This window comes from Heteronotia binoei, chromosome 13 (genome assembly GCF_032191835.1).
Source record: "Heteronotia binoei isolate CCM8104 ecotype False Entrance Well chromosome 13, APGP_CSIRO_Hbin_v1, whole genome shotgun sequence".
In the NCBI taxonomy this organism is placed as follows: Eukaryota; Metazoa; Chordata; class Lepidosauria; order Squamata; family Gekkonidae; genus Heteronotia; species Heteronotia binoei.
This window is the reverse complement of record NC_083235.1, coordinates 44,179,056-44,198,542: the sequence shown is the minus strand read 5'-3', so window position 1 is coordinate 44,198,542 and position 19,487 is coordinate 44,179,056. Positions and strand designations below refer to the sequence as shown.

General features: G+C 43.2%; 1 protein-coding gene across 1 annotated transcript; it reads right to left on the bottom strand.

Annotated features, from left to right (window-relative positions):
* Nucleotides 1-10,977: 10,977 nt before the first annotated feature.
* On the bottom strand, nucleotides 10,978-19,088 carry FAM186A (family with sequence similarity 186 member A). Its single transcript, XM_060253160.1, has 3 exons — nucleotides 18,945-19,088; nucleotides 16,158-16,346; nucleotides 10,978-11,102 (listed from the first exon to the last, which is right to left on the bottom strand). Exons 1-3 carry the CDS (start codon nucleotides 18,977-18,979, stop codon nucleotides 11,048-11,050), a joined length of 279 nt encoding a protein of 92 aa, XP_060109143.1. The 5' UTR covers nucleotides 18,980-19,088; the 3' UTR covers nucleotides 10,978-11,047.
* Between the last annotated feature and the right edge of the window lie 399 nt (nucleotides 19,089-19,487).

The window sequence follows — 19,487 nt, the reverse complement described above, 5'->3', positions numbered from 1 at the left end:
TCATTTGCCAGGCCAAATATTTTCCAGGTTTATTCGCTCCTTCAAAAGATTTCTGTTGAAGTCTTTTTAAGTTCCATTCCACTTCTTTGTTTAACAAATGTCTCAATTGACTTTGTAATAGTGTCATCTTCCTTATAATTTTATTTTTCCCAGGTCTCTTTTTAAGCTCCCTTTCCTTTTTTACAATCTCTTTCTGAATATCCACCATTAGCTTGTTTTTGGCTCTTATATCTTTATTGTTCAATGTAATTAAAATACCCCTCATTACCGCTTTATATGCATCCCACACAGTTTGAAATTGAATGGTCTCTTTTTCATTTATTTGAAAGAAAGACTTGGTCTCCTTTTCCAGACACCACTACTTCTTTTTTCTGTAGCAAATCTTCATTTATCCGCCATCTTAGAGTCTTTTTCATGGGTTATGTAGACCACATTAATGGATTGTGGTCTGCTCCTACTTTAGGAAGAATCTCTATTTTTTTTGTTATAAGTCCAAGATATTTTGTATACCATAACATATCAATTCTTGAGAAAGAATTATGCCTTGCTGAAAAGAAAGTATAATCACGTTCTTTAGGGTTAAATTCCCTCCATATATCTTCCAGACTTTCTTGAACATATATGAACATATGAAGCTGACTTACACTGAATCAGACCCTCGGTCCATCAAAGTCAGTATTGTCTACTCAGACTGGCAGTGGCTCTCCAGCGTCTCAAGCTGAGGTTTTTCACACCTATTTGCCTGGACCCTTTTTTAGTGGAGATGCTGGGGATTGAACCTGGGACCTTCTGCTTACCAAGCAGATGCTCTACCACTGAGCCACCATCCCTCCCCAAGTTTTACTAACTCAAAAAATGACTTTGGGGCCAGGGCTTTTTTGGCTCAGGTCCCCACTGTTGGAACTCTCTGCCTGAGAATATCCATGCCCTGTGGGACTTGTTACCTTTCCTCAGAGCATGTAAGGCAGAGATGTTTGTTCCACCAGACATTCAGTTGATCACAGCTATGGAGACAATATAAAATCTTCCATTCTCTCATCCCTCATCCCCTACCTTCTGTAACCCTCCAAGAAGCCATGGAAATATAAATCTATATTTTATTACACCATCTTGGGAAAATGTAGTGCTTTTAATTGTTGATGGTATAGGTAATTTTAATGTTGAATTTTGCTTTGTATTATTTATTTGTTCAGTTGTAGCTGCGCTGAGCCCTGCTTGCAGGGAAGGATGGCCTAGTAAATCTAACAACAGCAACAACTCTTCCAGATCTGCAAAGTCACTTGTTGCTCCAGGGCAGCTAGGTGGCACTAGTGTTGTAACTTGACAATATGAAAGTGTTTATTGAGTATAACCTTGTCTGGAGCCTATGAGTAGATTAATACATTCAAGAAGTCCTGCTGCTTTTGGGGAGCAAGTGGGAAACACAGAACAGCAGTTTAAAAGTCACTGGTATCAGAATCCAGGATCAATTAGTGGTCATTTGGAAAAGTGGAAAGTAGATTCTGGGGCTGAGGGCTAGTTCCAATGAAGTCCTGTTTAGTTCTGCCCAGACCTAGAGGTTAGTCCTCTTGTGGTTATGTTGCGAAGTGTTCTTCTGACTCTGCAGTGACCTCTTTCCTTCTGATGAAGATCAGTCCTTCCCATGTACCATTTGCCAGCTGCTGAGTTTTCAGAGAGATGAAGGCAAAGGCCTTTTGCTTCCAAGTAATGTTTGTGTCTTCCACTGAGAACTGAGTTAAGACCAGATGTTTCTAGGTGACTCACAGGCAGAGTCTTCTCAGCCAGCGATTCAGTGCTCTGGAACTACCACCCATTGTGCATAATATCCTCACAGAAATGTCATCCAGTCTCTCAGGCTTCAGGAGACCTGGCAGATTAAGTGAATGATGGTACTAAACAAAAGATGAACAGCTCAGCTTATAAAGCGCTTATCCTTCCTGGAACCTAGGGTGAGTAATGTGCAAAGGTTTGACAGATTTGCAGCATGATTCAGAGCTGACTGTCAGGTAAGTACGTACAGTTTAGCCTGGCACTGAACTGAAAGATTTCCACATTTAAAACAAAAATTGCCTCGTTCCAAAGATATGTTAGTTACATTGATCACTGACTGTAATCCTATGCAGAGATACACCTGTCTAAATCTACTGAGGTCAATGGGTTTAGGAGGGCATAGCACTGTTTAGGATTGCACTGTTAATGAACCTTCTCTGCTTTTGAGATATTCCAGTTGCATGACACTCCCTCACACAGAAACCAAAGTATTCTGTGTTTTTTTTACCATTCTCTAGCAAAAGATGTTCAACAGGAGACTCCAGAATGAAACTGCTGAATCAGAGTTCATCAAGAAACCTGATTCTATCTCCCAAGGATTTAATACGGTCCTGGGATTCCTCAGCCACAGCAAGTTAACCAGCTTAGCAAAAGCAGAGATGTTACATTATCACTAATTGCTGCTATTGCGAATTGACTATCTGAGTTTTACATAACTACAACTCACCATGTGCTCCTTGCATTTCATGGTCTTTTGACCCTGCTGTTAACAACATTTTTCTTTATATGTCTGCCAATGAGGACCCACTTTATGCATCTGATTCTAGTCTTGAGAACTTAGGGCTTGCTGGTCTTTAAGGTGCCACATACATTTATCAAGTATTATATCCAGGGCTTTTTTTGAGCAGGAACACAAAGGAATGCAGTTCCAGCTGGTTTGGCATCAGAAGGTGCAAATGAGTTCCTGCCGGGCTTTTCCTTCCCAAAACCCTATGTGAAACAATGATGACATCAGGGGGTGTGGCCTAATATGCAAATGAGTCCCCATTGGGCTTTTTCTACAAAAAAGGCCCTGATTATATTGAACAACTGTAGTGATACATGTTGAAGGAATCCCACAATGAGCCCAGACAATGACTGCTGGTGGGGGAGGGGGAATGTTGACTGCTTCACAGTGGTTTCTATAGGATTATCACAATTCGCTTAACTGTTTTCCTACCCAGGACTGACCCAAAAAATTTATGCTTCTCTACCTGGCTACAACATAGAATCTGTGCTCCCCAGGATCCATTACAGTGTTGCAGAGGATGCTTGGCTGTGCCATTCTCTGTGCATGATCCTTTAAGCATTTTGCAGCATAGGGTGTGACCTTGCAGGAGACTATGGAGTATGCTGCATGGTGCTTCACTAACACACTGAAAAGTATTAGTGTTCCAAGTGACAGCTTGCAGTGTTCATGCAACTAAGATGGCCCCAAATCCATACAAAGCTGTTTATCTGACAATAAGATTTCGCCATGCATTCTGGTGTCCTGCTTGTTACTGTGAGTTTGGCTCATAAGGCTTGCTTTTGAACCCAGACATGTAGGCAGAACAGTAGAGCATGTACAAGGGTGGTCTTAGTGATTCTGAGTCCATCATGGGACCCTAGAATCATTGTATCCTGCCCTCTCCTAACCAAGGCCAACCCAAGCCCAAGCAAGGGGCAGCACTTGGGCCACCTGCCTGAGCCCTAGAAAGGGTGGGTGTGCATGGAGCCAGGGGAAGTCTGATCTTTCCCATCTTCTGCTCAGAGCCCAGGATAACTGCCTTGGATGACCTATGGTTAAGACTGCCACTGAGTGTGTGAGGAATACATTACTTGATTCTGAAAAGGAGACTCCAGCATGAAACTGCTTGATTTGGGATGAATTAACAGAGTTCACACCATCTCCCTTTGGTTGCTAGCCTCCAGATGGTGGCTGGTGAGCTCCTGGGATTTCTACTGAACTCCAGGCAACAAGGATCAGTTCTGCTGGAAGAAATGGCTGGTTTGGAAGGTGGACTTTCTAGCATTATGCCCTGCTGAAGCCTCTTCCCAAACCCTGCCCTCCCCAGGCTCCATCCCCCAAATGCCCAGGAATTTCCCAGTCCAGAGCTGGCAAGCTAATTGGAGAAAACTATCCTGTCCTTAGAGTGTGGAAATGGGCAGCTGAAACTTTTGTTAGCATGGAAGTAAATAACATCTCACTAAGTCACTATTAAAGGAACAGGGCATTTTTGTCCAAGTCTGTTGGCAACCCTAGTCTCTTCCCTCAGTTGAACAGGGTTTGGGAATCTTTGTCAAACTATAACTTTAAACTATATTAACAAAACTTGGGCCTCCTCATCCATTACAGGCTTTTTTGGTAGAAAAAGCCCAGCAGGAACTCATTTGCATATTAGGCCACATCCCCTAACACCCCCTGACCTGGCCCTGATTCTAGGGCCACGTTGTTTCACATAGGGCTTTTTTGTAGAAAAAGCCCAGCAGGTATTCACTTACATATTAGGGCACACCCCCTGATACCAAGCCAGCCGGAACTGCATTCCTGTACATTCCTGCTAAAAAAAAAGCCCTGGTTACAGGTATTAACTGGTGAGTGGTCTCTCGATTTTTCACAATGAGAATTTAATTTGACTGAGGCCATTTCCATATTAGTTATTAGCTCTAGGTTCAATGCTAGGCTTCCCAAACCCCAGGTCCCATAGGGGGATCCCCCGGTTTTACAGGCTTCCCCCCTCCCCCAGCCAGCTGGCCGGTGGGGGGAAGCCCCGCCCTCAGAGCCATCATGCGCCTTCATGAACGATTCCCATGGGGAATGATGTGGAATTGATCCTCAGGCATCGGGGGCTCTGGGGGGGGGGACTGGTTTTTGAGGTAGAGGCACCAAATTTTCAGTATAGCATCTAGTGCCTCTCCCCAAAATACCTCCCAAGTTTCAAAAAGATTGATTCTATGAGCCCCAAAAGAAGGTGCCCCTATCCTTCGTTATTTCCTATGGAAGGAAGGCATTTAAAAATTTGTGCAGTCCCCTTAAATGTGATGGCCAGAACTCCCTTGAAGTTCAATTATGCTTGTCACACCCTTGCTCTTGGCTCCGCCCCAATGTCTCCTGGCTCCACCCCCAAAGTCCCCAGATATTTCTTAAATTGGACTTGGCAACCCTATTCAATGCTGTTAGGAAATATTTCCTTCCCACTTTCCCATAGCATTGTGGTGCATATGTGCACTGCCCAGAATTTCCCTGCACTGCCCAGAATTTCATCATATTTCATCCAATCATTGCTTTGAAGGTTTGGCAAAAGATTACAGTAAAACTGGAATAGCTGCCATGTAGGTGGGAACATTAGGATTTCCCCACCCCTGTGGCAGCCATTTTCCCTGTCCTTGCAGTGGCCATTTCCTTCCCCCACTGCTATGGAAGGTATTTATTTATTTATTTACATTAGCAATTTGACATATTAATATAATGTTATAATCTATAATCAGCTTGTTATAATGTCATCTAATTGCTTTTTTAAAAAATACTGGGAAAGTCCCAATAACCTAGAGGAAGGGGAAACAGCTGCTGCAGGCACATGGAGACTGTGGTGCAACTTGCCGTATAGGAACACTGTTGCTGCTGTGCCGTATCAGCACCCACAGCATTAACCGGGAAACCACACAAGCCTATCCCCATACAGTAACCGCCTTCATCATATTTCATCCTGTACATCTCTATTTTGTGGCCCTTTGGCACGCCTCACACTTCCCCGCCCCTCAATAAAAGGACAGGATAGTGAATATTCACACATTGCATCAGAAAAACTGGGCTGTGCACACAGGAAAAAACATTAGTCTTAAAGGTGCCAGAAGACAACTGTTATTTTTGCCTCGACCAGAAGCATCTCCATTTTATGGTTTCTGCTTCAGTTTATGATAATTGTTATTTGACCCATTACTTCATCTGGACAACTGTTCCGCAACTCTGCTTGCTTATCTGATACAGACAGACAGGAGAAATAGCATGGTGATGACACCATCACCCCTGGTTTCATGTAGATATTAAAAAGACCAAGCGATAAGACAGAGCCCTTGAGTACTCCAGAACAAAACCTCCATGAGGTGGAGCTGTACTTCCCTGATTCCATCTTCTGGAATCTACACACCAGGTAGAGTTGCCAGCTCCAGATGGGGAGATTCTTGGAGGTTTGGGAATGGAATGTGGGGAGGGTGGAGTCAGTAAAGGGAGGGAGCTCAGCAGGGAAGTGATGCCATAGAGTCCACCCTCCAAAGATGCCATTTTCTCCAAGGCAACCAATGCCTGTGGTCTGGAAATCAGTTGTAATTCTGGGAGAACTCTACGTCCCACCTGGAAATGGGCAACCATACCACAAAGTAGGAGCCGGATCATCCAAAGGAGAGCAGAGCACCCTTACTCACAACCTGGAAAGGTGTCCCAGATAGCCACCACGGTCAATAGCATCAAAAGCCACTTACAAATCTCGGCAACTCAGCAGAGCAGCATTCACCCATCTGTCTTCCAGAACAGGTCGTCCATCAGAGTAATCTAGGCACTTTCTAAGTCAAACCTGAATTCTAACTGAGATGGCCTGTCATCACTACCCTGAATTCTGTGGATGAGTGGCAAAATAAAGATGTAATAAGTACATTTTGGTCCTGTCCCACACATGAACTTTGAGATAACTTGAAAATCCTACTATTTCAAATGTTGAAGATGAGGAAGCAGGCACTGCTCGGTCTCTATTAAGCAGTAAACACAGCATGGTGAATTGTTTCCAGTTAGTTACAACAGCAAACATTTTCTCTGCTGGCAGCAGTCCTTGTGACCTAGAAGTCTGTATCTATTATCCTGTCATGTAAGCTATATAGGACAGGGATACAGCCGTGCCTATCATGTTCAAAAGAATGCCTCGATATGAACTCACGAACATCAGCTGTGGGTGAAGACTTTATCATCTCAGTGGCAACAACGGCATAGCATCCATACAGCAAGGCTGGGTGTGGGTCCTTGAGGCCTGTCCCAATGCCTTTTGTTATCTACTGCCACTATACTAGGGTTATTCATATAACTGCCTTCCTATTGGGAGCAACAACAGCAGACTGGTAGGAGTCGGCATCACTGCTGTGCAGTGATTCTTCCTCACCACTCAGAGTGCTGTGGTCTAACTCAAACTGCCACAGAGAGCAGAAGTAAGAGTGGCAGCAATTAAGCCTGGTGAAGCGATTCAGGCAACTGGGCACTGTCAAGAACAGAGCTGCTTTCCAAAAAGGGTGAAGTTAATGTTCCATAATGTGAATGACATTAAATGTATTGTGGAAGTATTGAGTCTAAGATATGTTGAAATGGCAACTTGTTCTTTATTGTATAAAACCCTAAATTTTGTTACGCACATTGAATTTTTTATAACTTTTTTTGTACTTTTACACAATGGTCTAGTATTTCATGATTAAAAAGTGCATACTACAAAAGAAGAGTTGTTTTTTATACTCCACTTTTCTCTACCCTGAGGAGGCTCAAAGTGGCCTACAGTCACCTTCTCTTCCTCTCCCCACAAGAGGCACTTGGTGGGGTAGGTGGGGCTGAGAGAGTTCTGAGATAATTGTGACTAGCCCAATGTCACCCAGCCAGCTTGAGGCTGAGAAGTGAGGAATCAAACCCAGTTCTCGAGTCCACCACTCTTAACCCCTACACCATACTGGTTTTGATTATTGATTTATTACATTTATGAATTGTCCATTTTCTGCCAGGATCTGAAGATGTAGGGATCTGCCATGGCATCTGAAGAATGATAAGGCAGGAAAGGGAAGAAAAGGAAGATGGGTGTGGAGTTAAATATGTATATGATTTTGGAATAATATATTTCATTTGTAGGTACAGGAATGGGTATGGGAGGTGACCCACATAATGTACTTTTCCTCAGGCCACAAAAAATCCTATCTGTGGCACTGGTGCAAAAATGAGAAAATAATATGCTGGTGATTATTTAATGTCTTCTTGATAGACTGCTCAGCATATGATAAATCACCAAGCTGGGAGGGAGAGGAAAACATTTTATTGCCTGAGGCAGCAAAAAGCGTTCAGTTAGCTCCTGAGTAATCATTGAGATAGTCTGGTGGGAGAGGATTTTGCCTGGGAAAGTTGGGCATTTCCTGTTTTGTACTGAAAATGATTGGCATGTGGTTCCTTCTTTCTGCTGAAGTCTGACTGTCTTGCATGCTCAGTCTGCAACCTGCCTCGACAGACAGAACCTTTAACTTTTGGCCTTTTTAGGAGGCAAATTCCTGCATTGCCTGTGAGGTGGGGTTTCTGGTACAGTGAGAAACAAGGCTATTATGAAACAGCTGGGGTGAGGTATGGCATGCCTGAGGCAATGGGCCTTGACACGTAGGTGAAGTCATACTGGCATTCAGAAGGTCTGTGAAGAACTGGCTGAGAACTGCTTTGAAGAAACTGCAGAAACTGAAACATATTTTAACATTGAACTTTGAACTATTCAAAGTTGACTGTACGCATGTTTACTCAGAATTGAGTTGAGCAGGATATTTGTGCATAGAATCGTAGACAATTTTTTTTGTCCCTCTAAGATGTGATTTCCAAAAACAGGAGGAATGCATATATTTTTATCAGTTCTGGGAACAAAACACAATAAATAGGGATCAGTAACTGGAAACGCCAGGGGCAAACCAGTGATTTGACTCTACCAGTTTACCAATGCCCCACTTTAAAGCCAAGAAAAATATGAGGGAACTAGTAGCTATCCCAATAGGATTTGGGAGGATTATTTTATGGCAGCTTGGTCCTGTAACTCCTTCTCAAATAACCTAGTGTTTTTCAACACATTTGGTGGAGATGGGGGAATGTGTGTGATGACTGAGAATTTGTGGTAGAAGCTACCAAGTCACTCGCCTGCAACTAAAATTGCTCAGTAAGATTGGGCTATTAATCATAAATTCTTTAGGTACCGGTAAGTCATTATTGCTCAGTCTCATTACTGCAAGTACAGTGGAAATTTTAGTAACCTTGTGATGATGATGGTGACTTAGAACTTTTCTTAATATTTCTGGAATATTAAATTGATATATTCTCAGTTAAAACATTGTTTGACTGCTACCCTGGTGGTCAACAGAGAGCCAATCTAATGCCATGGATACAGTATTTGGTCATGGAGAACTAGATGGATTTTACTGTGTAGAAATAGGAGAAAGCTGGGCTATGTTCCCCTGAGCTACTCAGTGGGCAATACAAATGTACATATGTATGCGGATAAACAGGTTGTTTGCCTCTTAGCTGACCATGGTTAGTAGCATGGATAGATGAACTGTGAAAACTGTGATCATGCTGCATCTGTTGGGGATTAATGAGAGTGGACCACTGATAATACACGTTCTTATTCACACTGATGCATAGTATCAACTTTATTGCTCATTGTCTTGGCAATATATGTAATTGCCAAGTAGTGCCTGCCCACCAACATGAATTTGTGTACATCAGCTAGTTAATATGCATAGTTTCCATGCAAACTCAGCACAGTCTTGCAATATGTATGCTTGTTGAACAGATGACAAGCTAAAGTCTACAATATCAACTTGACACTGTGCACATTCTGCACCATGAGCAGGAGGTATATGAAATCCCCTGTTGACATTCTCATTTAAAGTCTGTGCAGTTGCTGGTATGGGATTGCATTTTCCCTTTATTCCTCACTTATTCAGTGACATATATGTATATGTAATGTTCAGCTGGTATTATGTGACTTTATCTACTTAAAAGCTTAAGACTACAACCCTAAGCACTCCTGCTGTGAAATGTCTGTTTGAATTTACCGGCACAATTAATAAATACGTATGCACAGGAGCACACTCTAAGAAGATTCTAGTTGGCCAGATACACATAAAATAGACTTCAGCTACCAATCAGTGAAAGATGTTCTACTGTCTTTACTCTTCTAAGTAATCATTGTGGTGACTCCTGCTTGTAAGCTCTACTAATTTGAAATAGTTCCAAGTAGGGGTTCTTTGTAATTCATATCCTTGGCTTACAATTACTCTCTGTCTGAAGCACTTTTTGTACTGAGAACTATCTTTGTGGTTTTGTGATATGCATACCCATAAAATTCAGTTAGACTCCTGGATCACATTTGCTTCAATTTCTTCTTTTTGCATTTCGTAGTATAGGGAGCAAGGTATCAGTGCCAGACCCTCAGGATTCCCAGTTTAAATCCTATACAAAGAGAGCAAGTATAGTGATGTGGTTGAAGTGCTGGGCTAGAATTTGGGAGACTCAGAGAGCAATCCTAAACAGGTATACTCTGAATTCTACTACAGTTTATTCAAGGGGGTTTACTCCCAGGAAAGTGTCCTTAGGATTGCACTGTTAAGGTGGTTTCACATTAGAGATTTGACCCAACCTAGGAATGCCTCCCGTTTGATTCAAAGGCGCACGTTCACATAAGCACATGTGCCTTCCGAGCCCAGCCTGTCCCCAGATGCCTCCTATTCGCATTTAAAAGCTACCTGGATTCTCCTGGTAGCATCCCCCTGAATCGATTGTAGGTCGCATAATCCCTTGCTGTCTGAAGGCCCTGGCACAACTCATGAGCTGAAGAGCTGTGTGATTGCACCAGGCCATTTGCAGCACCTCCAGGGGTTTTTTTCCCCCCAGGAAGCTCTCTCTGAGGTGCGTTTGTGCACTTCCCTGGGTGAGTGCACACACAGGGGACTTATTGTAGAAAAACCTCCCTTTCTGAAGGGGTGGGTACTTAAGCTGGGCTAGCACTTAAGCTGGGGGGGGGGCCTGTCTGATCCCTTTGAAACTGACATAACTGAAGCGGGTTTTTCCAGGACGAGATAATATCGGGTCAGTTTCCCAGTGTGATAGCACTCTCAGATTCGAATCCCCACAGTCCTGGAAGGTTGCTGAGTGATCTTCAGCCAGTCATTCTCTCTTAGCCTAACCTACCTCACAGGGTTGTTGTTATGAGGATAAAATGGAGGAGTGGGAAATGATATGTATAAGCAACTGTAGGTCCCCACTTGAAAGAGAATTATAGGAAATATTTAAATAAATATCTAAATAAACACATACTTCAGAATGCTTGACAGTAGCCAGATATGAACACATGCTTCTGAAAAATCTTCAGGCTTGAGAAAAAAATAAGACTGCCTTCCAACAACCTACATAAAAATATATTTTACTTTTTTTACCTATTAGATTAAATTACATATTAAAATTATGTATGGATTTCTGTCTAATTTACAAATGCATAAATTTATATTCGGATATTTTCCATCGGGGAATACTCTGTACCCTGCAAGAAAAAAACAACAGCTTTTTGTCAATAGATATATCTTGCAGCTCAGATCTATGCAAGTTTATTTAAAATAAAAATCTGATTGTGTTCACAATAAGGTCTGAAATTGAAGATGTGGTTAAAGAAGGCAGAGTGAGCAAAATGGTATATACTGGGGAGATGAAGGGAGCAGTGCAGGATTGATTGACACATTACAATCCCCCAGAATGCATTCATGTGACAATGTCCCATGCTGTGGACATTAATATTTGAAAGCCTCTTACAATGTGCATTAATTAAATTGGACATTATGACTCCACACTCCACATGTCTGCTGGTGCAGACATGCTATATATAACCAAGCCAACATACATAGGAAAAGTGTTCCAATGTTACACAAAGAATGCTACCATGCAGAAGTGTTTTTTATCTGAAACACTTAAGGGGGTTCATATGTAAGGACCAGCTGTGAGAAGTTTAACAGTTAGGATTAGAAACATGAAACACAATTCATGTTCCTAACAGAAAACACAAGATCTTAAGGACAGGATTGCTACTCTGCTACTTGGAAATCTCCCCTTCACATTTAATTCTGAGGTTGAATCCGAAGAGCAAGTAGCCATGCTCTGTACAAGGCTAGATGGCCCTTTGACAGCAATGCTGGTTCTGTGAACTGAGGCAGATCATGAGTAGGAGGGCAAGAAGGGTTGCATCAGTGTTTAGTTCTCATGGCCCTTTCTTACACACCCAGGGAAATTCTGGTTGCCACTTTGAAGATCAGGCAGCAATTTTTCTCCTGGCCAGTTTTGCCAGGGATCCTGGTGGTTGGTTGTTGGGTTTTTTTCTTGCCATCTTCTGGGCATGTCACTGGGTTGTGTAGGGAGAGGTATTTGTGAATTTCCTGCATTGTGCGGAGGGTTGGACTAGATGACTCTGGAGGTCCCTTCCAACTCTATGATTCTAAGTATACCTGGTGTTCCATTCACTATTGCAGATACCAGGAAGAACATGTTGGAAATATGTGACTCTCCTGGTTTAGTAGCAAATGGAAGGAAAGGGGGACTGGGCTGCAGTTTGGTACTTCTGCTCAAAATTGTCTATTTGTGGAGATACTGAATTTAGTTTTCCAAAATAATGAAGATGATGATGATCAAATGAAAGCCCTGCTTCTGGGGGGTTGCTCATCAACCATTGGGCAATATGACCTAATTTCTCTTCTATTGAATTTATACTTAGTGTGATCGAAAGTACTGTCAAATCACAGCTGATTTATGGCAACTCCATAGGGTTTTCAAGGCAAGAAATGCTCAGAGGTGGTTTGCCATTGCCTGCCTCAGTCTGTGTCATGACCCTGGTATTCTTCGAAATGCTGGCCAGGGGCGACCCTGCTTAGCTTCTGACAAGATTGGACTAGCCTGGGTTACCCATAGGCTTACCAATCCCCAGGTCCCAGGGGGATCCCCTGGTTTTACAGGCTTCCCCCTGCCCCCAGCCAGCTGGCCAGCGGGGGGAAGCACCGCCCCCACAGTCACCATGTATCTCCAGAGCTCCAGCAGGTTTAGAAACCTGCAAACAGGTCCATTTTTAAAATGTGTGCCTTCAAAGTTGAACAGGAAACAAGAAGTGCTTCATGGGGAAGGGTCAGCAGCAGTTTTGTCAGAGCACAGACCCTCCATTTGTTTTGCGTTCATTTTCAGAGCAAGTAAAGTTGTGGAGGAACCAGACCCAGTAAGTGTGTGTGTGTGTGTGAAAGAGAGGGAGGGGGCAGGGGATTCCCTGGTTTGGAGGCCCTCCCCCTGCTTTAGAAAGCGGGGGGGGGGGAGGGAGGGAAATGTCTACTGGGCACTCTATTATTCTCTATGGAGAATGATTCCCATAGGGAATCATGGGGAATTGATCCGCGGGTATCTGGAACTCTGGGGGGGATGTTCTTTGAGGTAGAAGCATCAAATTTGCAGCATAGCATCTGAAGCCTTTCCTTAAAACACCTTCCAAGTTTCAAAAGGATTGGACAAGGAGGGCCAATTTGAGCCCCCAAAGAAGGTGCCCCTATCCTTCATTATTTCAAATGGAGGGAAGGCATTGAAAAGGTGTGCAGTCCCTTTCAATGTGATGGCCAGAACTCCCTTTGGAGTTCAATTGTACTTGTTCCAACCTTGCTCATGACTCCACCCCCAATGTCTCCTGGCCCCACCCCAAAGTCTCCTGGCTCCACCCCCAAAGTCCCCAGATATTTCTTAAATTGGACTTGGCAACCCTAGCTACCCAGGTCAGGCCCAATACTTAGTGCATCACCTAAAACTGATCCATAGACTACTGCATTTTTCTTCTGCTCTTTCTCTTTTTTTTGTGTTTCCATTAAAGCTGGGGAGACACCTGATTATTGACTGACTGGCTTTTACATTCTCAGAGGGAGAGTAGACACTATTTTCCTTCTCTGTCCTCTGTTTTGCACCTAGTACCACCTAATCTAATTAGGCATGCAAAGTAAATTTTATTTAGGGTTGCTAATCCCCAGATGGGGGCAGGGGATCCCCACTTCTGGGTTATCAGAAAGTGGGGGGAGGGAAATGTTTGCTGGGCACACCATTACACCCTGTGGAGACCAATTCCCATAGGGTATGATGGAGAATGAATCTGTGGGTATCTGGGGCTCTGAGGGGGCTGCTTTTTGAGATAGATGCACCAAATTTTCAGCATAGCATCCGGTGCCTCTCCTGAAAAACCTCCAAGTTTCAAGAAGATTGAACCGTGGGGTCTGATTCTGTGAGCCTCAAAAGAAGGTGCCCCTATCCTTCATTATTTCCAAATGGATGGAAGGCATTTAAAAGGTGTGCAGACCCTTTAAATGTGATTGCAAGAACTCCTTTTGGAGTTCAGTTGTGCTTGTCACACTTTTGCTCCTGGCTCAACTCCCAAAGTCCCCAGATATTTCTTGCGTTGGACCTGGCAACCCTACTTGTACTGAATTTTACAACCGTACAAACTGCAGACTAAAGGTTCCTCTGTCTTGCCTGAAATATCTTTTTCTCCTCCACCCCTTCATTTTCACTTTTGTACTGACGATCCAGCCTGATTACCAGTTTTGGAGAACTTAAAAAACTTTCTCAGTGATTTGTGGTGTGTTATTCAGCCCTAGGACTGATTTTATTATCTCTTATGTTGCTCAACAGTGACATCTACTGCTAATTCAACAAAGAAGCACAGCTAAGAAAGGCATATATATTCCACCTTCCTTGAATTTTCCTTTCCCCATCCAGATTTTTTACTATAGTCGTGTTAGACAACACAGCCAAATGCGTTGCTACCCGCTTCTACCCCTTTCCCGGATGCTGCTTTAGTCTCCCCACTTGCCACTTGCCCGGGGAGGGGGGGACCCCTGCCCTGTCCCTTTAACAGAGGTTTGGTAGTAGAAAGTGTCATCAAGTTGCATCCAGCTTATGGGGACCCCAAGGCATGAGATACTCAGAGGTGGTTTGCCATTGCCTGCCTCTGCATGTAATAGATATTTAATGGTTTTATCGTTTTAATTTATGCCAGTTGGCCTTGTAAGCCACCCAGAGCCTGCTCTGGCAGAGAGGGCAAGATATAAGCTAATTGAAATAAATAAATAGCAACCCTGGGTTTCCTTGATGGTTTCCCATCCAAATATTAATGAGGGATGACCATGCTTCGCACTCAAGATCTAACAAGATCAAGTTAGTCAGTCACAGAAGTGGCAGTTTTCAAGCTACTCATGAGGAAGAGGAGGGAATGCTGGAGCCTATTCCAATAATGACAAATGATAAACAAACAACAGCCTGGCCAGAAAAAGTAACAGCTCTAGCTGTCCCCATTGTAGAAAATGGTGTATTTATTATTCCTTGGAAAACTGAAAACTTTTAGACAAAAGATTGTAAAGTGAAAATAAGGGCTTAGGGTTGCCAATCCACAGTTGAGGGCAGGGGATCTCCCAGTTTGGAGTGCTCCCCCCTGCTTCAGGGTCATCAGAAAGTGTGGGGGGAGGGAAATGTCTGTTGGGCACTCCATTATACCGTATGGATCTCAACTCCCATTGGGTATAATAGAGAACTGATTTGTGGGTATCTGGGGCTCTGAGGCGGGCTGTTTTTTGAGGTAGAGGCACCAAATTTTCAGCATAGTATCTGGTGCCTCTCCTCAAAACACCCCCCAAGTTTCAAGAAGATTGAACCAGGGGGTCTGCTTCTATGAGCCTCAAAAGAAGGTGTTCCTATCCTTTATTATTTCCAAATGGATGGAAGGTATTTAAAAGGCATGTGGTCCCTTTAGATTTCATGGGCAGAACTCCCTTTGGAGTTCAGTTATGCTTGTGTGGAAATAAGCAGCTGAAGCTTTTCATGGAATGGAGGTAAATAATATCACCTTGTAAATGACAGCTCATAAAGCCTCTAAAGCTACAACTCTGGGCAGTTGGAAACCCTACTAGGGTTGCTAGGTCTTTCTCAGGAAGTATCTGGGGACTTTGTGGGTGGAGCCAAGAGCACGGTTGTAAAGACCATGATGGAACTCCAAAGGGAGTAATGGCTACCACATTTAAAGGAACTGTGCTCCTTTTAAATGTCTTCCCTTCCCAGTCCCCATAGGGTATAATGGAGTGCCCAGCGGACATTCACCCCCCTTCTGCTAACCCTGAAGTGGGAGGAGGGCCTCCAAAACAGGGGATTCCCTGCCCCCAACTGGGGACTTGCAATCCTAAACCTACTCTCGTGCATACACAAACACGGCTTCTATAGGCCAAATTACAAGTCCTCACAGAGGCAGAAAAACCAAAGGAGGAGGACAGCTCCTCCACCTTGTACCATACTTCAGGGGTGTCCAACAGTAGCTCTCCAGGTGTTTTTTGCCTACAACTCCCATCAGCCCCAGCCAGCATGGCCAATGGCTGGGGCTGATAGAAGTTGTAGGCAAAAAACATCTGGAGAGCTACCGTTGGCCACTCCTGCCATACTTCTTTCATTCATACCAGAAAAACCACTGATTTCAGAAGATTGTCTTATTTGATCATTGGGCTGGATAGCGTCATCTTGAGTCAAATAACATAAAGCCACTTACCTTGTCTTTATTTCTTGTAGGGGCTTGTTCCTAAGGGAGGTGATATCAAGTTCCAATAATCTAGGGATGTCTGGGAAGTTGCAAGGCTGGGACCACAGCAGGGACACTGGTGTTTTAGGTCCAAGTGGGATACTCAGTTCTGTGATACCTGACTGCCACAGTGATTCTATCTGTTCTCTGCTATCCTCTCTGTTGAGCAAAGAAAATGCTGTTATACTCCAAGGGAAGGGAAAAAAATGCTTCACAGTTGTCACTGGCAGCTTGCAAAGAGGCCTCCTACATACTGGATGATGCAGTGGTCTGCCTTGAGGTCCATTTTGGGGGACAGAGGATAGTTTCCCCCATCTTGCTAGCCACTTTCAGTTAGGATTTTGGCACTGCTACTCACATACTGGAAGAACGCTCCGATTGCCCTGATATGTATGTGTTTTCTGTTTTTCATGAATAGGTCAATGCATGTATTTTTCAGCTTCAATACATGTGAATGCATATCCCAAAAAAAAAAAAATCTGGATTTCCACTTGTGTATATCAAAGCTGGAAAACAGCATGTTGCCCTTTTCACACAAACAAGTAAAGGCGTGTATTGAGAAGTTTTCATGCAGTGCATTCTTTTGGTGTGCTGCGGCCAAAGCAACAGAACTCTAACAGTTGAAAAGGGCTGCTGTACACTTACTGAAGTAAGAAAGCATCAGTACTGGAGCATATACTGGGTTGGGTGGCGGAAGGCTTTGTCTCCCCCTGAGCCTCCATCTGCAGCTGATGTATTTTATCATCATTATTGTTTTTAATTTGCTTTAATTTGTTCTTAATGTAAACTACATGGGGAGTCATTACAGCTGAAAAGCAATCTATAAATGTAGCAAATTAAATTAATTATCTGTTGGGTTGGTTTTAATATATTGTGTTGAATTTATTGTTGTGAGCTACCGTTGAGGCATATTTGGCAAGACAGCAGCATATAAATTTCAGAAATTATTCTTTCCAAGGCCAGACTTTATGACCCCATGCCTATCAACAGGGAATTGAGCCCCCATAGACAAGGAATGGGTTTCTGCATTCCTGAGGGACTTTCTAGATATGCAGAAAAACAATAACTAGTACATTCTTTAAAAAACTCTCCCCAACAGCCTAGTGAGCACTGAGCATGCTCATTGTGCTCTGTGAGCCATGCAATGTTGAGAGCAGCTGAAAGTCAGTCAAGAAAAGGGAAAAAGGGGGTGTGTGGGGTGAATCTGGCTTAAAGAATCCTCCAAAACACTTATCTTGGAGGGAAAGTATAGGGTCAAGAGATAGCCCTAATTCCACTTCCACCTTCACTTAGTTCAGGGTACTGTTCTTTTTGACGGGTTTTGCTCAATTTTTTTTTAAAAAAATATTTTATTCTTTGGCACACCCCAAAGCATTTTATCACATCTGTTCTCTTGTCCTCTCCCTGTCTTCATAACAACAGCGCTATGAAACAGATTAGGCTTGAAGGATTGTGATGGTCCACAGTCAGCTGGTGGCTGGCATGGCAGTGAGGATTTGAATCTGGTTGCTCCAGGTCCTAGTCCAATACTCTAATATGCTATGCCATCTGAAACAATTAGTCCTGGCGGTGGGATTAATTAGAGTTGGAGAAAAAGTGTTTTGTCCTATCCTAATTAATCCTCTTTTAAGTGTGAAACAGAGCCCCTAGCAATTTACAGTGTGTGTGTAGGGTTGAAACTGGTGGCAAAACAAGAGTTGGGATATATGTCAGAAGGAATGTATTCTCTAGCTCCCCCGTGACTCTTTCTGTTGACTTTAAGATGTGCTTTGCTTTTATTTTGATGATTTTTTATCCACTGAAGCTACTATAATGCTAATATTAATAGCTGTTCTGGCTCCTGATATTTAATGTTTTGATGCTGTTTGTTTATATATGTATGTGTTTTAATTCATATTAACTAATTATTAAAGCTGTCCTGAACAAAATTGATGTATTATAAAAAACATAATAAACATTTAAAGATATCGGCTGAGTTTTTCTCTTTGATCTCTTGCACCTTGTCTAGTTAATCTTTCTGTCTATTGAATGGATTGCAGCACAAACACATGAAAAAGGCCTGGCATACACCACTCTGATGGCACCTGGGGTTTTTTTTGGCCACTGTGTGGCATAGTGTTGGACTGGATGGGCCATTGGCCTGATCCAACATGGCTTCCCTTATGTTTTTACCCTTCCCTCTGGCAGTGTGGAATTTGGCTACATTGTCCTCAGTCTGCTGGGCTGGCTATCTTTATGCCAGTTTATGCAACCAGATGTTTGACTTCCTCTGTCTAATGGCAGATGCTGCCTATCATTCGTCTCCATCCCCCTCTGTCTGCAGCACTGTTTGCCTGTCTGCCAGCATATGCAAACCAAATGTTTACTTTTGTAGAGCCTAAGAAATAGCTTAATAGTGAACACACAGGAACTGCATTTTTTTCTACAGAAACAAATGAAAGCCTTCCTCCAAGTCAGTGAGTCAGCAATGTGACTGATGTACTTTGGAAAACAGAGCTCTCCTCATTAGCAGAAAGATCTGCATGTAACTCTGTTGACTGGAGAACATCCTTGTCACTGCTTTGTCATTTTGTACTTGAACTCTAAGCCACACACCAGGTACCAGGATACTGGCCAGATACAAATATTCCTGAATATTAACAAATGTAAAGTTTTGCCCTTGAATTAATTATAATAATTAAATAAAGAATGTGTTGTGTTTTGGCTTTTGATTAGTTAATGTCCTATTGAATGCCCCTGTTTCCAGTTATACTGTACCTGACAATGGCTGAGAATGCAATAGGTTTCTTCATAGCAAACAGTGGGCTAGGGTATACTTTGGGTTTCAGGTAGACAGGTCCAATGTGAGAAGTGAGCTGGGTCTCCTGTGAGGTGCTTGCTGCTTTGATTGTCAGAGGGCATGGGGGGTTGAGCTGGAGTCTGTGGCTCAAGTGAATCTGGAAAAATGAGAGAGAAAGAGTCGTTACTTGCCTAGCATACCTGCAAGACTGCCTCTCCTGGTATGCCCCTGAAGAGCTTTACACTCGGGAGAGCAAAACCTACTGGCTACCTTTGGCCCAAAAGACGTCCTGCTGTCCTCAACTAGGGCCAGGGCTTTTTTGGCGCTAGTCCCAGCCTGGTGGAACTCTCTAACTAGTAACATCCATGCCCTGCAGAATGTTGCACAGTTCCGCAGGGCATGTAAAACAGAAATGTTCCGCCCGGCCTACATTTGAAAGCAGCAATGGTTCCTTACTGTGGCTTCCTCCTACCAATCCCAGTATGCGATCCATGCTATGGAGGGAGCAAAGTTATATGTAC

Bases quoted from the DNA above. Each gene is read 5' to 3' on its own strand.
- FAM186A (XM_060253160.1), bottom strand. From the start codon at position 18,979: ATGAAGAAACCTATTGCATTCTCAGCCATTGTCAG. The intron at 16,347-18,944 runs GTACAGTATAAC...TTTGCTCAACAG, and splicing joins GCATTCTCAGCCATTGTCAG to AGAGGATAGCAGAGAACAGA. The intron at 11,103-16,157 runs GTAAGTGGCTTT...TTTTTCTTGCAG, and splicing joins CTACAAGAAATAAAGACAAG to GGTACAGAGTATTCCCCGAT.